This window comes from Balaenoptera physalus (assembly GCF_965194825.1).
Source record: "Balaenoptera physalus genome assembly, chromosome: 13".
In the NCBI taxonomy this organism is placed as follows: Eukaryota; Metazoa; Chordata; class Mammalia; order Artiodactyla; family Balaenopteridae; genus Balaenoptera; species Balaenoptera physalus.
The window spans coordinates 90,535,708-90,552,686 of NC_138892.1; the positions used below are offsets into that span (position 1 = coordinate 90,535,708).

Genomic DNA, 16,979 nt, shown 5'->3' on the forward strand with positions numbered 1-16,979 from the left:
AGTATTAACAGGTTTCTTTTTAAATATGTCAAGCAGTTTACCTTTTCAAGTCATATAATTAATACCTTTGAAATGTTTGCAATATTAATTTAATGAGCTATTGTCAGAAATACTCCAGATGTAAATAATTTAATCAAATTTATTACAATACCCAAATTAGCAAGATGCAAATTCATTTATTTTTATTATATATTAGAAGTAAAAATAGTTTTACTATTTTTAGCTTGAATAAATAAAAATGTATAGTTTCCTGAAGTAGTTCATTTAACTAATGACAAAAGTATGAATCTTCTCTATTAATTGTGGAGATATTTATATTTGCCAACAATCATGTCTTTACTAAATCTGAAGAATGTTGGCGCCATCCCAGTGCACTTTTAATTTACAAATAAAGATTTGAGGTCCCTTTCCCATTCTCTGTCTACATTATTTTTAATTCGTCCTTGATATTATTTATATAATTTTTTCTTTTAATTTTCTTCCGTTTCACCAAGCCAATATTAATAAACAGCATATCTAGATTTGCCTGGTCCAACTCAAAGAAACCAATACTCATGAAATTAACATCGCTAAGATTTTCTACCAAACCAATGTAAAGGCAGTGTTGTAGATATGCTCCAAATGTGAATCCTAATGGGCAAGTGGATACTATTGCTTCCTGATAGTTCATAGTCATGCACTGAACTTGGGTGGTCACTATGGCCCATCTAGAATGAGGAACTCTCCAGTTTGGAGGTGCCTTAGGCTCAGAGAGGGCTACTTAGAGCCATGCAAGGTAGTTCCTTGTTGTATCACAGAAGCCTACTTCTACATTCTGCTTCACTTGGCCTGTAGTAACAACAGAAAAATAAAGAGTAAAAAAGGACAATTATCTGGAAAACTCAGATTCCTTTAACACATTTTCATTGATTGTCTATTGTTTCCCAGATAATGCAATAGATATTGAAGCTACAGAGTTGAAGACACAGTCCTAGCTTTGAACTTTTTGAGTTCAAAACCTCATGGGAAGAGAGACATAAAAATAAGTCGAATACAGAATAGTTCAATAAAAGATATAACCACGACCAAAGAATGTAATTAAGAAGCCATGTTTAATAGCTGCATGAGGGAGAGAACAGCATTTCAGACAAATGGAGCAAAATCAAGGGCAAAGACCTAGAAGACATAAAAAAAAAAAAAAGATTTCTTTATGGATAATGGGTGTGCCATATGCCTAGAGCATAAGGTGTTTGGATGATATTTAAAAATATGACTGGTAAAGTTAGAGTGCAAACTAAAGCATTCGGCTTTTATTGAGTCGATCACTCTTTCCCCAAATTTCATAGTGTTCAGAATCACCTAGGATGTTTGTAAAAGTATATTGGTTTCTTATTGGAAGACCCCTTCCCCTGATCCAGTAGATCTTGCCAGAATTAGGCCCAGGAATTAGCTTTTTTTTTTTTTAATAAATTTATTTATGGCTGCTTTGGGTCTTCGTTGCTGTGCACAGGCTTTCTCTAGTTGTGGTGAATGGGGGCTACCCTTCACTGTAGTGCGTGGGCTTTTCATTGCAGTGCCTTCTCTTGCTGTGGAGCACAGGCTCTAGGCACACGGGCTTCAGTAGTTGTGGCACACAGGCTTAGTTGCTCCGCGGCATGTGGGATCTTCCCGGACCAGGGCTCGAACCTGTGTCCCCTGCATTGGCAGGCGGATTCTTAACCACTGTGCCACCAGGGAAGTCCAGGAATTAGCATTTTTAACAGCCATTCTGGTGCAGGTCATTGGCAGACCATACTTTGAGGGATTGGGGAGGAGTGACATGATTAGATCCGTGTTTACAAAGATAAGTCTGGAAACTGTGGTAGAAAAGGGGGAGGAGGACAATTCAGCCACGGAAACACCAGTTTGCAGGTAACAAAATAGTCTCAGTGAGAGACAAGAAGAGCATGAATTAAGGCAGCAGCAGGGGGATGGTGAAGAGAGATATTATAGGTAACTTATGAAGTAAATCTGAGAGACATTCATAATCAATTGAATGTGTGTTGGAGAGCTGATTCAGTCAAAATTGTATGGTATAGGGGATGTGGCAGCATGAAGAGAGATTGGGAATCAGAGGAGAGTGGGGTTGTGGAACAGTAAGTTCAATTATTGACATAGTGAGTTTGAGGTGCACTATTAGCACTTTTTTCTCCCATCACAGGTAGCGGAGTCCTTCGCTGGTTATCTTAAGCAAAATGAGGAACTCACAGGAATCCTGGGACACCTTAAGGAATCTGAGAAGAAGTAGGCTGTTGGCTTAGATTAAGGGACACAAATACCATCCAGACTCTCTCCTGTCTCTAGTCTTTGCTCTCTGCAGATCCTCATCCTTTCTTTCTCTGTTTCTATCAGAGTCAGTCACTGAGGGAGAGACTGAACTCTCTTTTTTCTCTCTTTTCTTTTCAGTTCCAATTTCAAAATATTTGGGAAAGATCTTGATTGGTCTAGCTTTGGCCATGTACCCATTAAATGTCAAATGAGACGTGGTTAGGAAACTGGGGTCACAAACTAACATTGCAGCTCCTATAGTAACCAGGTAGATCAAGAGAAGGGAGAATTCCTCGGACAAAGATGCTGGGCAGATAATATTGTAGGATTTACCAAAGATGCCTGTGGGACATCCATTTGGAGAAGTCACACTTGAAATAATAACTAAGGGAATTTGTTGGCTGCCTTCTGCACGGCAAACATTTTGCTCGGTACGTATTTCATTAAGTCATTCCCAACAGTCCACTGTAGTAAATACAACATTATCATACCCGTTTTCAACTGAAGAAATTGAGTTTCAGAGAAGTAAGATAACTTTGCCTGAGGTCATACAGCAGGTAGTAACAAAACTTTCAGGAAAGTCTATGCTTTTTGATTATCACAACCATATTAGCTAAAGCCATGAGGATGAATGAGACCTCTCCTAGAGGGAGTCGAAGGTGATAAAGGAAGAGAGTGTACAGTGGAACCCACTTTTAGGGAGTGAGCAGCCAAAGAGGATTCATTGAAGGGGATCGAGGAAAGGCAAGATATTAAAGAGAAGAAGAGTTTGATGTGTTAAAACTAAAGGAAGCAAGTTTTCAGAAAGGAAGACTAAGTCAAGAGTGTCAAAGTGGCAGAGAGAAGCCAAACAGAACTAAGGCTAAAAGAAGCTGCAGCATTTGGCAATTACACCTCATGAGGATCTTCTGTTCCCTGTCTGTGACTGATAGTTTAGGCCCTCACAATCTCTTAGTCCTCCCCAGGACTACTGTAAAAGCTTCCTGTTTTGCATCCCTGACTCTATTCTCATCCTCACCAATCTAACTTCCACATTGCATTCAGAGAGATCTTTTAAAATCAGGGACCACAGCATCTCATGCTTGCTTAGAAAACCTGGGAAGAAGCTCCACATTGCTTAGTTTGAAATATATCCCATCATAAGCCAGTCTCCAGCAATCCTTTCAGCTCCAGCTCACTGTAGTTTTATTTATGCTACTTTAAGGTACTTACAGTTCAAGCATGCGAGGTCTTAGGAGCTTCTGAGCATCTGCACATGCTGTTCTTATTGCTTGGGAGACTTTAAGCCTTCTTTTTTCCCAAATTAGGCTGGCAATGGAAAGATTCCATACCTTGGTTGTAGTGCTAGTCACATCGCAGTATATATTAGTCAAAACTCATAGAACTGTAAACCTAAAAGATTAGATTTGACCATATGTAAATTTTACCTAAATAAACGTTACTTAAAGGAATCTGGAGAGTCCCTAAATATTTGGCAATTAAAACGTTTCTAAATAATCAATGAGTCAAAGAAGAAATTTCAAAAAAATTTTAAAAATATAAAGTCAATAGCATCAAAATTATTTTTAAGCTAAATAAATAAATAAATAAATAGATATCTCTAACTAAACTGATCAATAAAAAATGAGAAAATGAAAACTACCAATATCAGGAATAAAAAGGGATATCAACAAAAATCCTACAGACATCAAAGGGATACTAAGGAAATATTATGAATGACAGTGTGCGAAGACATTTAGAAATTAGATTAAATGTACAAATTCCTTAAAAAACACAGACTATATAAACTGATACAAAAAGAAGCAGAAGATCGGAATACTACCGTATCTAGTAAAGAAATTAAGTTCTTAAATAAAAGCTATTGTACAAGGAAAACTCCAGGCCCACATGACTTCAATTTTAAATTCTATAAAAAACTTGAGGAAAAAATAATAATCTTACAAAATTCTTTCAGAAAACAAAGGTGGAAGGAGCGTTTTCAAATTCATTTTATGAGGTCAGCAAAATCCTGATGTCAAAACTGAATAAAAACATTGCCAAAACAAACAAATAACAAAAACTCCTCCCCAAACCCAAAACCAAGAGTCAAAACACAAAGAAAGGAAAAGAAAACTATAGACTAATGTCTCTCATTAAGATAGAGGTAAAATTTCTAAATAAGGTATTAGTAAATTGAATCTAGGAATATACAAAAATAAGATAATATCATCACCAAGGGAAATTTATCCCTGGAAGGTAAGGTTGGTTTAATACTAAAAAAAAAAAAAAATCAAACAATTAATTTTGGCTTATTCATGGAATAAATGAGAAAAGCATATGATCGGCATAATAGATCCAGAAAAAATTTGACAGAATTCAACATCCATTTATGATAAACTCTTTCAGCAAACTATGAACAGCAGTAAATATCCCCAGCCTGATGAAAGAGATCTATAGATAACCTGAAGATAACATCTTAATAGTGAAAGACTGAATCCTTTTACCCCTCATATTAAGAACAAGCCAATGATATCAACTTTCATTATTTCTATTCAACATCATACAGGAGGTGCTAGCTAGGGCAATAGGCAAGAAAAAGGAAACAGGATACAGATAGGGAAGAAAGAAGTAAAACTTTACTTATAGATGACATAATCATGAATGTAGAAAATCTTAAATGATCTGTAAAAATACTAGAACTCATAAATGGATTTAGCAATATTGCAGGATACAAAGTCATTTCTATATTCTAGTAATGAGCACTGGAAAATGATATTTTAAAATACTATTTATAGTAACATCAAAATCATAAATATTTTGGGATAGATTCCGTGAATTGTGTATAAAACCACAGTCAGGAAACTGTCCACACCCCATATGAGGTTTAAAATTTTAAAAAAAACAAAAACAATAAAAAAGCACCAACAATACTAAATATTGCCAAGACTGAGGAGCAACTGGAACTCTCATGCTTTTCTGGAAGGAATGTTTTAATCACTTTGGAGAACATTTTGGCAATTTCTGTAAAGTTAAATGTACAATTACTATATGAACCAGCAAATCCAGTGCTTGGTATTTTCCCGAAAGAGATGAAAACATATTTACAGAATTTCATTGAAGCTTTATTCATCATTGTCAAAAACTGGAAATAACCCAAATGTATATCTATAGGTGAGCGGATAAAAAAAATTGTGGTATATTCATACAATGGAGTTCTCAGAAATAAAAAGGAATAAATTACTGATGCATGCAACAGCATTTATGAATCTCAGAAATATTATGCTTAACCAAAGAAGCCAGACACAAAAGAATTATACTGTATGACTACATTTATATGACATTTCTAAATAGGCAAAACTAATCTCTTGTGATAGACCTTAGATTAGTGGTTACTCTAGGTGGGTGATGGTGAGACTGACTAGTCAGAGGCACAAGAGAACTTTCCAGAGAAATGAAAATATTCTATATCTTTTTGGGATCATGGTTATGTCAAAGCATTTCAGATTTTACATGTATAATGGATGGTTTTTATTTTATGAAAATTATATTTAACATAGTTGATTTTAAAATATATTGTATATATTTCTAATGAAAACAAAAATGTTTTGTCTTCTTTTATTGTTAACACTGTTCTGGAATTAAGAATTGATAAAATTAGAGACAAAATACAATTAAGCTCTAAGTATTTGAGAGAGGGAAACAAGTTGGCTTAGTCAGTTTGGGCTGCTGTAACAAATTACCATGGATTGGGAGGCTTAAACAACAAACACTTATTTCTTACCGTTGTGGAGGCTAAGAAGTCCAACATCAAGGCACCGGCAGATTTGGTTCTTGGTGAGGGCTCGCTCTCTGGTTTGCAGCTATCTGCCTTCTTGATGTGTCCTCACATGGTAGAGAGCAGAGAGAGCAAGCTCTATCTCTTTCTCTTCTTATAAGGACATGAGTACCATCATGGAGCTCCACCTTCATGACATCATCTAAATCAAATTACCTCCCAAAGGCCCCACTTCCTAATGCCATTGAGGGTTAGAGTTTCAACATGTAAATGGGGATGGGGGGACACAAACATGCAGTGCATAACACAAGTATACCACTGTCTGTAGATAAAAATAATATTTTCTGGAAAGTCAAGGTGATATGGCAAAACAATACTGGGATTATTGAGAAAGCTTAATAAAGTGGCTGGATACAAGATAAATATATAATCAGCTTGAAAACATAAAAAATAGTGTATTCTTAATAGCAGTACAAAATATGAAAACAAATATGTAGAATTTGTGTGACCAGTCATTACAAGAAATGTACAGAACTATATAAATTTAATATCAAGATAAAAAGAAGAGTTAAGTGGAAAAGACAGAACACTAAAAACATGACATTTCTTTATAAATTAATTCCTAGATTTAACGAACTCCAATAAAATCTCCAAAAGAGAGTACCTAAGAAAATTTTGAAAAGAGTAAACAGAGGACTGGCACTACCACAGTTAAAATATACTTTAAAGCTATAATAATCATATCCACCTGATCATAGTAATAGAAAAAACTGAAAAACAGGTTAATTGAACAGAACAAGTAGCCCAGAAATAGATCTTATCATAAAATAATTATATATATATGACAAAGCTGGCATAACATAACAGGGCAAAGGAAAAAGATTATTCAGTAAATGGTGTAACAAATAAAATATGAATTTAGGTTCTTATCCCATGGCATATGCCAAAAAAAATTCTGGAATCAAATTTTTAAAAACCTTGAAAAAATATAAATGAAGGTCAATATTTATTAACTAAAGCCCTGGAATACAATGCACTGGTAAAAAGCACTAAATTTGCCAAAGTAAACTTTCCTTTAGGAAGAAGCACCAGGAAGGCAAAGACCCAGCAGGTTGGACTCATCATGGACCTCCGTGTGCACATGATCTAGCACATGGTGTGTGCTCTAATAAATCTGTATAGGATATAAAAAAAGAATTATTTTTATTTTTTTTAAAGGTAGAACCACCATCATTTTTAAATGACAAATTGGAAAAATATTTGTCCTATATATGAAACAGGATTAATATCCCTCTCATTATAAGTTCATGCAAATGATAGGAACTTCATTAAAGCCCATTAGATGAACAAGTATGTGAACAAGCTGATCCTAATAGAGGGAATACAAAAGTTTATGAACATTTGAAAAACGTTGGATGTTAATAACATGTTATGTGTGAAATTACAAGATTTTTAAAAATGTTAAGAGATTCATTGCTGGTTTGGGTGCAAGTGTAATAAGTCATCTCGTAGAGTTTGGAGAGAGTTTACACAAACTAAAGGTAGTTATGCATTCTGTATCTACAGCCTTAAAAATATTTACTACTTTTGATCCTGTAATTACTTTTCTGAGAATGTATCTTAAAGAAACTATCTGCTACAAAAAAAAAAACAAAAAAAAACTTTTATTAATAAGTTCATCATAGGCTTAACCATGGTAGTGAAAATCTGGCAACTTTCTGACCGACAGTAAGAAAATGGATTTAAAATTATGGTATAGCCACAAAATGAAACATAATGCAGCCATTTAAAAGTATTTCTACAAAGATTTTAAAATGCCATCAGAAAATAATTGTTTTAAAAGATACTGTGAGGAGACAAATTATTTTGCAGCTGCCAACAACATAAAATATGCATAGAAAAAATAATCACAATAGCATGTTTTAGCTTTTATTGAAGGGGCAGGCACTCTCTCAGAGCTTTAAAGGGATTACCTCATTTATCATCACATAAAACCTATGAAGCATGCATTTTTTTATTCGTCCCATTGAACATGTGAAGAAATTGACAGACAGAAGGATTAAGCAATTTGTCCCAAGTCTCTGAGCTAACTAGTAGGGTAGCGGGATTTGATAGCAGGCTGGCTCCTGGATCCATGCTTTTTAACACTACACTTGTTTTGTTTTTGTTAAAATATAACTAAATGTTTTCAGTAGTTTTATAAGTTTGAGGGCTTATTGGTCACCCTTATACTTTTCCATACTTTCCAAAGTTTGACTTAAAAAAAATTTTTTTAAAGCATGACTTTTAATCTTAACAAATGACCTTGTTATATATATATATATATATATGTTATATATATATATATCTAACAAATATAAATATATCTCTTTGTTAGATATATATATATATCTAACAAATATAAATATATATATGTTAGATATATATATCTTATCTATCTATCTATCTATATATAGATATGAAATCTCAAAGTCAACTTGATTTTGTGTGGTCACACTCAGAGTCTGTATCTGGGGGTTATCTGCACCCCTTATTTCCTGTTCTCTCTTCCTAGACGCGCTGGGAGCCTCTGGTCTCCCTTCTGGCTTGTTCACGGGGTCACCACGGTTCAGGCCACAGTCCCGGGATCCCCATCCTGGAAGCGCGCTTTCTCCCTGCGCCTGCGTCGCGGCAAACAGCTCCAGGGTGCAGTAGCCACGTTTTCAAAGTACGCGGGCCCAGAGTCTCCGGGAGCCTCCCGGTGTCGCCCCACGAGGCCCCGCAGACCCCTAGCGGCCGCGACTCCCGGCTTCAGTCGCTGGCCGAGGAGGCCGGGCCTCACCCGGGAAAGCAGCGTCCTTCCGAGAGGGAGGCGCCCGCGGGGAAAGCCCGGGGCTGGCAGGGCGAGGGGCGGCTCTGACGCAGAGTCGGAGCGGCCGCCGGGGTTTGGGGTTTGGGGTTGGGGTCTGGGGACCAGCTCCGGCTGCCCGCGGGCCTGGAGTGGTGCTCCTCGGGGGTCGCGCACAGAGCCTCGGAGGCACCAGCCTTCTGGGCTGACCATCCTTTCTCAGATCAGGACAGTTGACGAAAACAATGGTCATTTCACGTTGACTGGCCCCTGCTAAAAACCAGTGTTAATTACAGAGGGTTGCCCGGGACAAAATTTACGGCTTGCGTCCGGGTTGGGGAGTTCCTGTGGGGTGAGTGTATTTTAAACATGTTATCTCCTTGAGACTTTATGATTTCTCTGGTCGGGACCAAGCGTGAGGGGAACTGATTGTAAACCCATGGGAAGCCAAAGCCCCACTTTCGGCGGGCAAGGGTTAAAGGTCGTCCTTAGGGAGCGCGGCGACTGGTGCAGAGGAGTCACCAGGTTTCCGGGGGCACTGGGGCGATTTTTCGGCTTGAGCTTGCGTTGCTCAAGCGAGACATTCCCACGCAAGGATACAGCCTGGCAGCCGTTTCCTCCGTGTGGAATGAGCCCTTCCTTTCCCCGGTCCGCTCAGGGGGAAAATGGTGAAACCCCCAAATCCGCTTCTTTATGTGGTTAATACAAGGGCGCATACAGAGCCTGGGGTAAAAAAAAGTTACAAGTGCAAGTGACCTTGCGTGTTTTAACGTTGGGAAACTCGACTCTGGGGTAAAGGAATCGTAGATTGTGAAGTTTCGGCGTCTAATGAATTGGGGAGACGCACATTACTCGTAAAATCCTTGTCTCGCGCGCCCCAAGTTTGCCGCTCCGCGGCGGGAAGCTGGGCCGAGCGGGGGTGGGGAGGGTCTCCAGTCCCAGGCGCGGCGTTCGCTCGGGGCTTCTTCCCAGTTTCCTGCCTCGGAGTCGCCGCGTCCGCCTCAGCCCAGAGCAGTTTGTGCAATTGAGAAACTCGATAGGAGGCAGCAGCTGATCTCCCACCACCCTAAAAATAATCCGCTCGGCGCCCGGAGTGCTTCGGCCAGGGGAGGAAAACGCTGCCTTCGGAGTAAGTGAGTCCGTGTCTTCTACATAAATAGCGTTTCAGAATTTTACAGAAAACTCTCAGCTGTCGATTTTGATCTAATCTTTTCGGCACCAGAAGGCTCCCGCGCACTCTCGCGGCGCTTCGCCGTCGCCGTCGCTATTTCTAGGATGAAGGGACCGGGCCCCAGCCGGGGAAGAGAGGGCGTGGAGATCAGGTTTCCAGCTTTACTTAGAAAACTCTTGTCGGCTCCTGCTTAAACCAACTGGATGTAGTGAAAGGAGTTATTACATTTTTTTTTTTCCCTCTCAGACATTTCCGTCTTGTTCACGAGGTAACTTTCCATCTGCTTAATTTGTGTTCCTCTTTGATTTATAGGAGTTCTGCGTCCTGCTTTGAATTTTACACTTAAGACAGTGTAGGAAGCCGGTGTTTCGAAGGTAGTGCAAGTGCACCAGTAGGGGTTTGAAGCAGCGTCAAGCGATTGCCCAAGGTATTTATTTGTTGCTTTATTTGTCCAGTGTGGGATTAAAAAAAAAAAAAAGAATCACTGGAGTGTCTGTGTAAGGAATCTTATCTGCTGAGTTGTTCCAACGTTGCCTTTGGTATGCAGTAGAACTTCGATGGGTGCTTCAGATCAGGCACTAAATCAGAAGTCGGGACTTTTTTGCTTGTGATTTCCTACTTGGATCTGTCATTCATACATAGATAGACAGATGTCTTTTACTTCGTATTTTATGAACCATGGACTGAATAACTAAAAATAACTTAATTACATTTGTTTTCCTAAGTGATCTGATCCTGTACATACCCTAGATGATGATAAAGGCTTGAGTAAGTTCTTTAAAATGTTGTGTTTGTATCTCACAACATAAGTTAGTTAATCTCTGAATAACTGAAGAATGAGTTATATTGTGTGTGAGAATGCAAGCTTTTTATATTGCATTTAGCATGTTTTCTTCAGGTGTTTCCAGCATGTTAAATTCTCTGGGATTGCTGTTCCATCTGTCTGCTGGGTGAACAGAAAAGAGCACTAGTTTTCACTTATTTACTTTATATTCATCAACTGAATCCAAATGTTATAAGTCCTGAGGGTGTGGAACTTCACCCAATACATTTCAAGGCATAAGAATACTGAGGGTAGTATTCTTGCCATGAAATCATAAGTTTGGTCATCAAGGAGTATTTTTGTTTTACGTTTTCTACTCTACAGACCATCCCTAGAATCGAAGTTTCACTTTTGGTGTCTGTCTTTAAAGTTCATTGGCAAATTCTCCAACCCTATCAGCTATCATAAACAGTTGAACATCTTTCTATGGGTTTATGATTGTGGGGAGAAAAATGTCATATCTTCCTATCAGGCCTCCTTCCCTCTCCCTCCCCCTGGATGCTGGGGCCTCTGTCAGTGTTGGCTGAACTAGACAGCTCCAGAAGGGGTGGGGCTGTAGGTGTCATGTGACAGCATTTATCCAGCAAGAGCAGCAATTTATACCCTTTCCAAAGCATTCCCAACTTAACCTGGGTTCTGGGAGGGAAACCCTGAATGACAATTGGAGATTTAAGAATTAGTTGAAAAATCCTGATTGAATAAAACGCCTCAGGTGAACACAAACAATGTCAACAGATCTGCAATAAGTTTACTTTTTCCCTCTTTTTGTCCGTGTTGGGTTGTAGTAAGGGCTGGTTATTAGAATGTGCCACATACAGCCTGGGTGTTGGGGAGGAGAAGGGTAAGGGGAAAAGGATAGAGGAAGAGGCAGAAGAAAAAGCAAAAGGAGGGATGCAGAGAGAGACAGTGAACAGGCTGGGAGCCAAGGGGAAATGTGAGGTTAAGATTATGGTAGAAAAACATCATTCTAAAGTTTTTACTTCACCGGTATGAAGTATGCACTTTAGTGCCATTATGTCATTGTATATTTCCCTGTCTTTTGGATCATAACCTTTACATTATACCAAGAATGTTTGGGATTAATCTAGTCTGATTTATATAGCCTAAGACCACAGGGACTGTTTCTGTTATGTGCAGTGCTGAACTCCTAGTGCCCAGTGCATGGTCAGTATCAAGAAGTGTTTTTACACTTAATCGATTAATGGCCTAAAGTCCCAGACATCAAGAGCATGGCTAAAAATATTCTTTGACTTTTTCAGGTTGTTGTACTTTTCTGATATTTTCTTTCCACAGTTACGTATCCAAAGGTTACTTAATTGGTAGGTTTCAGGATTGATTAAATACCTGGCAGGCAGTGCTTATCGTTAATGAAGTATATATATGTTTTGCAAATTCAGATTATATTTTAGCATCTGGCTCAGTGATCATGATGAAATATCAAGGTTTATAAATGTAGCCAATTGGAATACTATAACTTTTGATAAGATTATAAAACTAGCTAAAGTAAAAATTATTTTCCGGTTTGTTCTAGGAAACAGTTTATACATGTCTTTCAATTAAGAGTGAACTTAAAGTTTCCTTGTATCACTTCTATTAAGTAAAGGATGTAGTCTTAAAAATTCCATTACAAGCTATGATTTTTCAGTTTCTGTTTTCTTCATTTTTACCAGAAATACATCTAACATACAATTATAAACTCAGAACTTCCATTTTACTGCTAGTTTAAAAATCTCAAGTCCTTTTAAAAATTCCCTTATCTAGCTTAGAACCTTAACAGTTGGTAAGGATTTGGCAAGTATATAACCTCATCTTGAGTTTTAAAAAAATGTAACATTTTTTTTTAAAAAGATGAAAAAAGGTCTTGACTAGAGAACATAAGAAAAAAAAGTGTTACCAGAAATAATATGAGAGGAATTCCATATGACCACTTACAGACTGTTAATACACAGACTTTCTAACTAGTTGTTCTATTCATATGTTTTATAAAATTTTTGTTTAAACTTTGATTTCTCCAATAGTTTGCCTACTGTTGCCAGTCTTTTCTGTATAACACATTTTGTTTTTTTCTAGGAAAAAATATGATTCGTGACCATTGGTAAATCAATTATCAATGAAAGGGAAGAGAGAAAAGGTACTATTTTAGTTATCTAAACCTTTGCCAAGCTTGAATAACCTAACTCAGAATCCAAGGTGACATAAGTGTGGAAAAGAAACAAAGTCCAGTGAGGTTGAAAGCTTAAACTGCTGCTTATTTTAATATGAATAGATAAGAGATTGCTTTAAAAAAACAGGTTGGAAGCTATGTGATGGAGTGGGATGAAGATAGTTTATAGTCAGACACGTGTATGTGGATTCTGGCTACTCTGCTGGTTGGCAAGTTATTGAACCTCTCTGAACATCAATAGCATCTTCTGTAAAATAGGAAGAGCGCCACAAACATTGCTTCATTGTTCTGAGGGCTTAAATAATGTATGCAAAGTTCCCAGAATTTAGTAGGTGCTAAATAAATAGTAGACATTATAAAAGAAGTTTTCCGAATGGTAAAACTCTTGCTGGCATTTCACATTTGATGAAATAGACCCTGGCTCTTAGACCATGTTTCAGCACAGCAGTAAGAATTCACTGAAAATGTTGTAAGTCAGAGCTTGTCACTCCTCTGACCTCCACCCTCTCAGGGGCTCCATTTCATCCAGAGTAGAAGCCAGAGTCCCAACAATGGCTAAGAAAACCGTGCGTAATCTTGACCTCTGTTTCTTCTCTAAGCTTGTCCACTTCTCCTCTAATGCTATAGAGCTTTCCAATAAAAAGGCATCCTTTGTTTCAAAACTTGAGTAGGGTGCATTTCATGTAAGAATAGGCTGTGACCCTGGGACCTGAGTAGTTTCATTAATTTGTCACTTGAATTATATTTAATTAGTCTTAAACACTTGATTTTTCTATTGTTCAGAAAAAGGCTGTATGCTGGTTGCCTCCGCGTTGGTCTCTTTGTATTACTATTTCCTGCAATGAATGAAATGTTGCAGTAAATTGTGTCCAGCTGAAGTTGTTTGTGAAAGCATTTTCAATGAATGACCATGGGAAAGGACTTGATATTACACCATTTTGACTTTTCAGTCAGTTTCAATTTTCCCCCTCCTTTTTCTTGATAAACAACCATTTTTGGTTTTTGATTATTTATTTAGACAAACACTCCTTTGAGCTACCACTATTGGTAGATATCAATTATTATGTATTTTCCAAATTAAAATGGAATATTTTAATCTGGAAAAAATATCTATTGAAAAGTGGACCTTATGGAAGGTATAAGGCCTTTAAAGATAAGTAAATCTTGAATAACTTTGGCATAGAGTTTTCTACTTCCTCAACTGCAAAGGTAAAGGGGGTTAATTTTGTGATATAACACCTCTTTAAGGCTATAATTTAATGAAGGGGAATTTCATAATAAGAGGCTTTTCCTCCTTTCTCTCCCTTTTAGAGTAAACTATATAAGAAGAAATGAGCCTTTCATTCTGTGGTAACAATATTTCTTCATATAATATCTATGATGGTGTGTTGCAAAATCCCTGTTTTGTGGATGCCCTCAACCTGGTCCCTCATGTCTTCCTGTTGTTTATCACTTTTCCAATATTGTTTATTGGTAAGTACCCTACTGTCCTACAGTTCATCACCTAGTGTTTATAAGAAGAGTCTTGTTAATGACTGAGATTTGGTATAATGTTGATGTAATTTCTCCAGCATGAGAACTAGCATGTAAGTCTGTGGGAAAAGAACAAGCAAGTATTTCGTTTTCCAATTACTTATGTTTTTGGCGTCTGATATTCTATAGATAAAGTAGAAGTCACATGCCTTCTTAGAAATGGACTTCAAGTAGCAGCAGTTTTTTAAAAAGAGGGAAAGAGAATTATATGAGATAGATCAAAAGTATTCGGTGAGTGCTTGCTTTGTGCTAGGTGAAGAGAATGAAAAATGGGTAAAACACAGTACTTGCCTGGAATATTCACAGGAATTTTCCAGTGAAACAAGTGTGTCAGAAAGTGAAGAGAAATGCCAACACCACCTTGTAAGCGCATTTACAGATACAGGAACAAATTATCCTGGGCGTTTGCCTGCCAGAGCAACTAACTCGCTTTGGGGCTGGTGGGGACAATGCATAGAGTGACATGTTTGGGGACTTGAAAGATACAGAGCGTGCAAGTAAAAACTAGGGTGTGTTTCAGGTAGAAAGAGTACATGTGCAAACTATTTAGGAAGAAGGTAAAAATATAGTTTTCCCTATTATTTTGCAGTTTACATATATATATCCACACAAAATACAGTTATTTAGGGCGATTATGTATAATTTGTATAACTTTTCCAAAACAACCAAAATAGACCTTTTAGCATTTTAAAATTATAAAATATTTTTCATATATAAAAATGACAGAGGTTAATGTAATAAACATTTATTGACTTTACCACACTCACTTTAAGGAATCTAAAAGTATGAATGCCATTTCCTGATCCTCTTACTCTTCCTGCATCCTATGTTACTGTCCTTTCAAAAGAGGTAACCACTATTTTGAATTTGGTGCTTAATATTCCCATGCATGATTTTGCTCATAAAAATAAATGAAAAAACAATCAGACTGTTTTCTTAAGCAAGCAAGCATAATTTAAGGATCTGCTTTAAAGAAATGTTTAAAAATAATTTGTAAGTTTTTATTTCTTCATTGACCAAGTCTTAATTGAGAGATTACTATGTACCTAGCATTCTAACAGTGACCAAAGGATTTCTGTTATATGACATATATTATGCGGATGCCAACATAACTCTTGGTACATAGTTATTCATGTCAAATAAATGCATAGACATTAAATATATTGGGACCAGGACTTCTTGTTGTATGTGTGGTGGCATTTGTAGGACATTAAGAATGCCCTTTGGCCAAAAGTAGAACATTGTTTTTTATTGCAATTGTACAGTTAATAATTCCTTTTTGACATCCAGTTAACTTATTGAGAGCAATTATTATTACAGTCCTGTTTGCATCTCTAGCAGGGAACACAGAGGCTGGCAAAAGGGTATTTGAATCAAGTGGAATTGGAATTAACATTGTCAAAGGGAAGTGGTGGAGAAAAATGCAGGCTACTGATCCATAACATTGGCTACTTGAGTTAGTGAGAATCATAAATAAATCTCAAAGAAGTGTCAGGTATAAGGAAAATGGCAATGTTGCGAAAAAAGACAGAGCTTGCCTGCAGGAGTTTACAGCATAAATTCTAGTAGAATATGCGAAATGTAACTAATTTTCAAATAATGAGCAACTAAGATATGAATCAGTATTCTTTTCAAAGAATGCTTTAGGGGTCCCTTTTGTCCAGAAATACAGAAATTTCTTCCTTCAGTACTTTTAGCACACACCCCCGTTCATTCTTGAAGTATGTGGGGTTTCTCTATAGTCAAAAAATTGAGAAAATAACAGTGACAAAAGAGACAAGAGTGGGGTCCTTTCTTAGCACCTCATATATGAGTTGACATTACTCTGTGTTTTTGAGGGGAAACCATCAAAATTTTACTAAAACGTAATCTGGTAACTAATTCTTTTCTTCAGTGAGGAGCTAAGGGTGAACCTATAATGTTCTTGAGCCTCCTTAAAAGCTTGTCAATCAACAACGCTTTAGCTTTCTTTGAGAAAATACCACTAGCACTGCTGAATAGTGCTGGCCGAGTCATAGGTTATCATTTTTCTTGCATGATATGCATATGATTAAGAGTTGACTCAACCAATGGGTCCTATATTTCATCCCCAAGTATGGGGTTTTTTTCCGGTCAATCCTCCCACAGATCCCATCTTTTGAAAGATTTGAAACTCCAAATTGCTTTTGTTAATATCATTAATTTATTTTTCTTTTGAGTGAATCAGAGACCTGTCAGTAAGAGCTTAATGAGCATGAAATAACCAGAGTTTGGGTTATTCCTGAGCAAGGCAACAAATGTTAACGTGTTAACCTAGGCAGTCTTGGAAAAATTAATTGAAGTTGTTCTTTTTTTTTTAACATAATGAAAATAGCCCAGGATTTCTATTGCTATCCTAGAAAGGAATAAGGTTTCAGGACCCCCCTGCCACCCAGCATATCA

The 16,979-nt window shown here is 37.2% G+C and overlaps 1 protein-coding gene across 11 annotated transcripts in view; it reads left to right on the plus strand.

Moving 5' to 3' along the window:
• The first annotated feature begins 9,006 nt into the window (after window positions 1–9,006).
• Window positions 9,007–16,979, plus strand: part of ABCC9 (ATP binding cassette subfamily C member 9) — a 143,393-nt gene continuing 135,420 nt past the window's right edge. For 8 of the 11 annotated variants that reach the window (XM_082419587.1, XM_082419596.1, XM_082419588.1 and 5 more), the window contains exons 1-4: window positions 9,245–9,996; window positions 10,351–10,465; window positions 12,932–12,992; window positions 14,337–14,498. In XM_082419587.1, the coding sequence (XP_082275713.1) occupies window positions 14,357–14,498 (142 nt within the window). In that variant the 5' untranslated portion in view covers window positions 9,245–9,996; window positions 10,351–10,465; window positions 12,932–12,992; window positions 14,337–14,356. Of the gene's footprint in view, window positions 9,220–9,244; window positions 10,001–10,350; window positions 10,466–12,931; window positions 12,993–14,336; window positions 14,499–16,979 lie in introns of those variants that run through there. The other 3 variants (XM_082419592.1, XM_082419590.1, XM_082419593.1) reach the window with 3 other exon arrangements.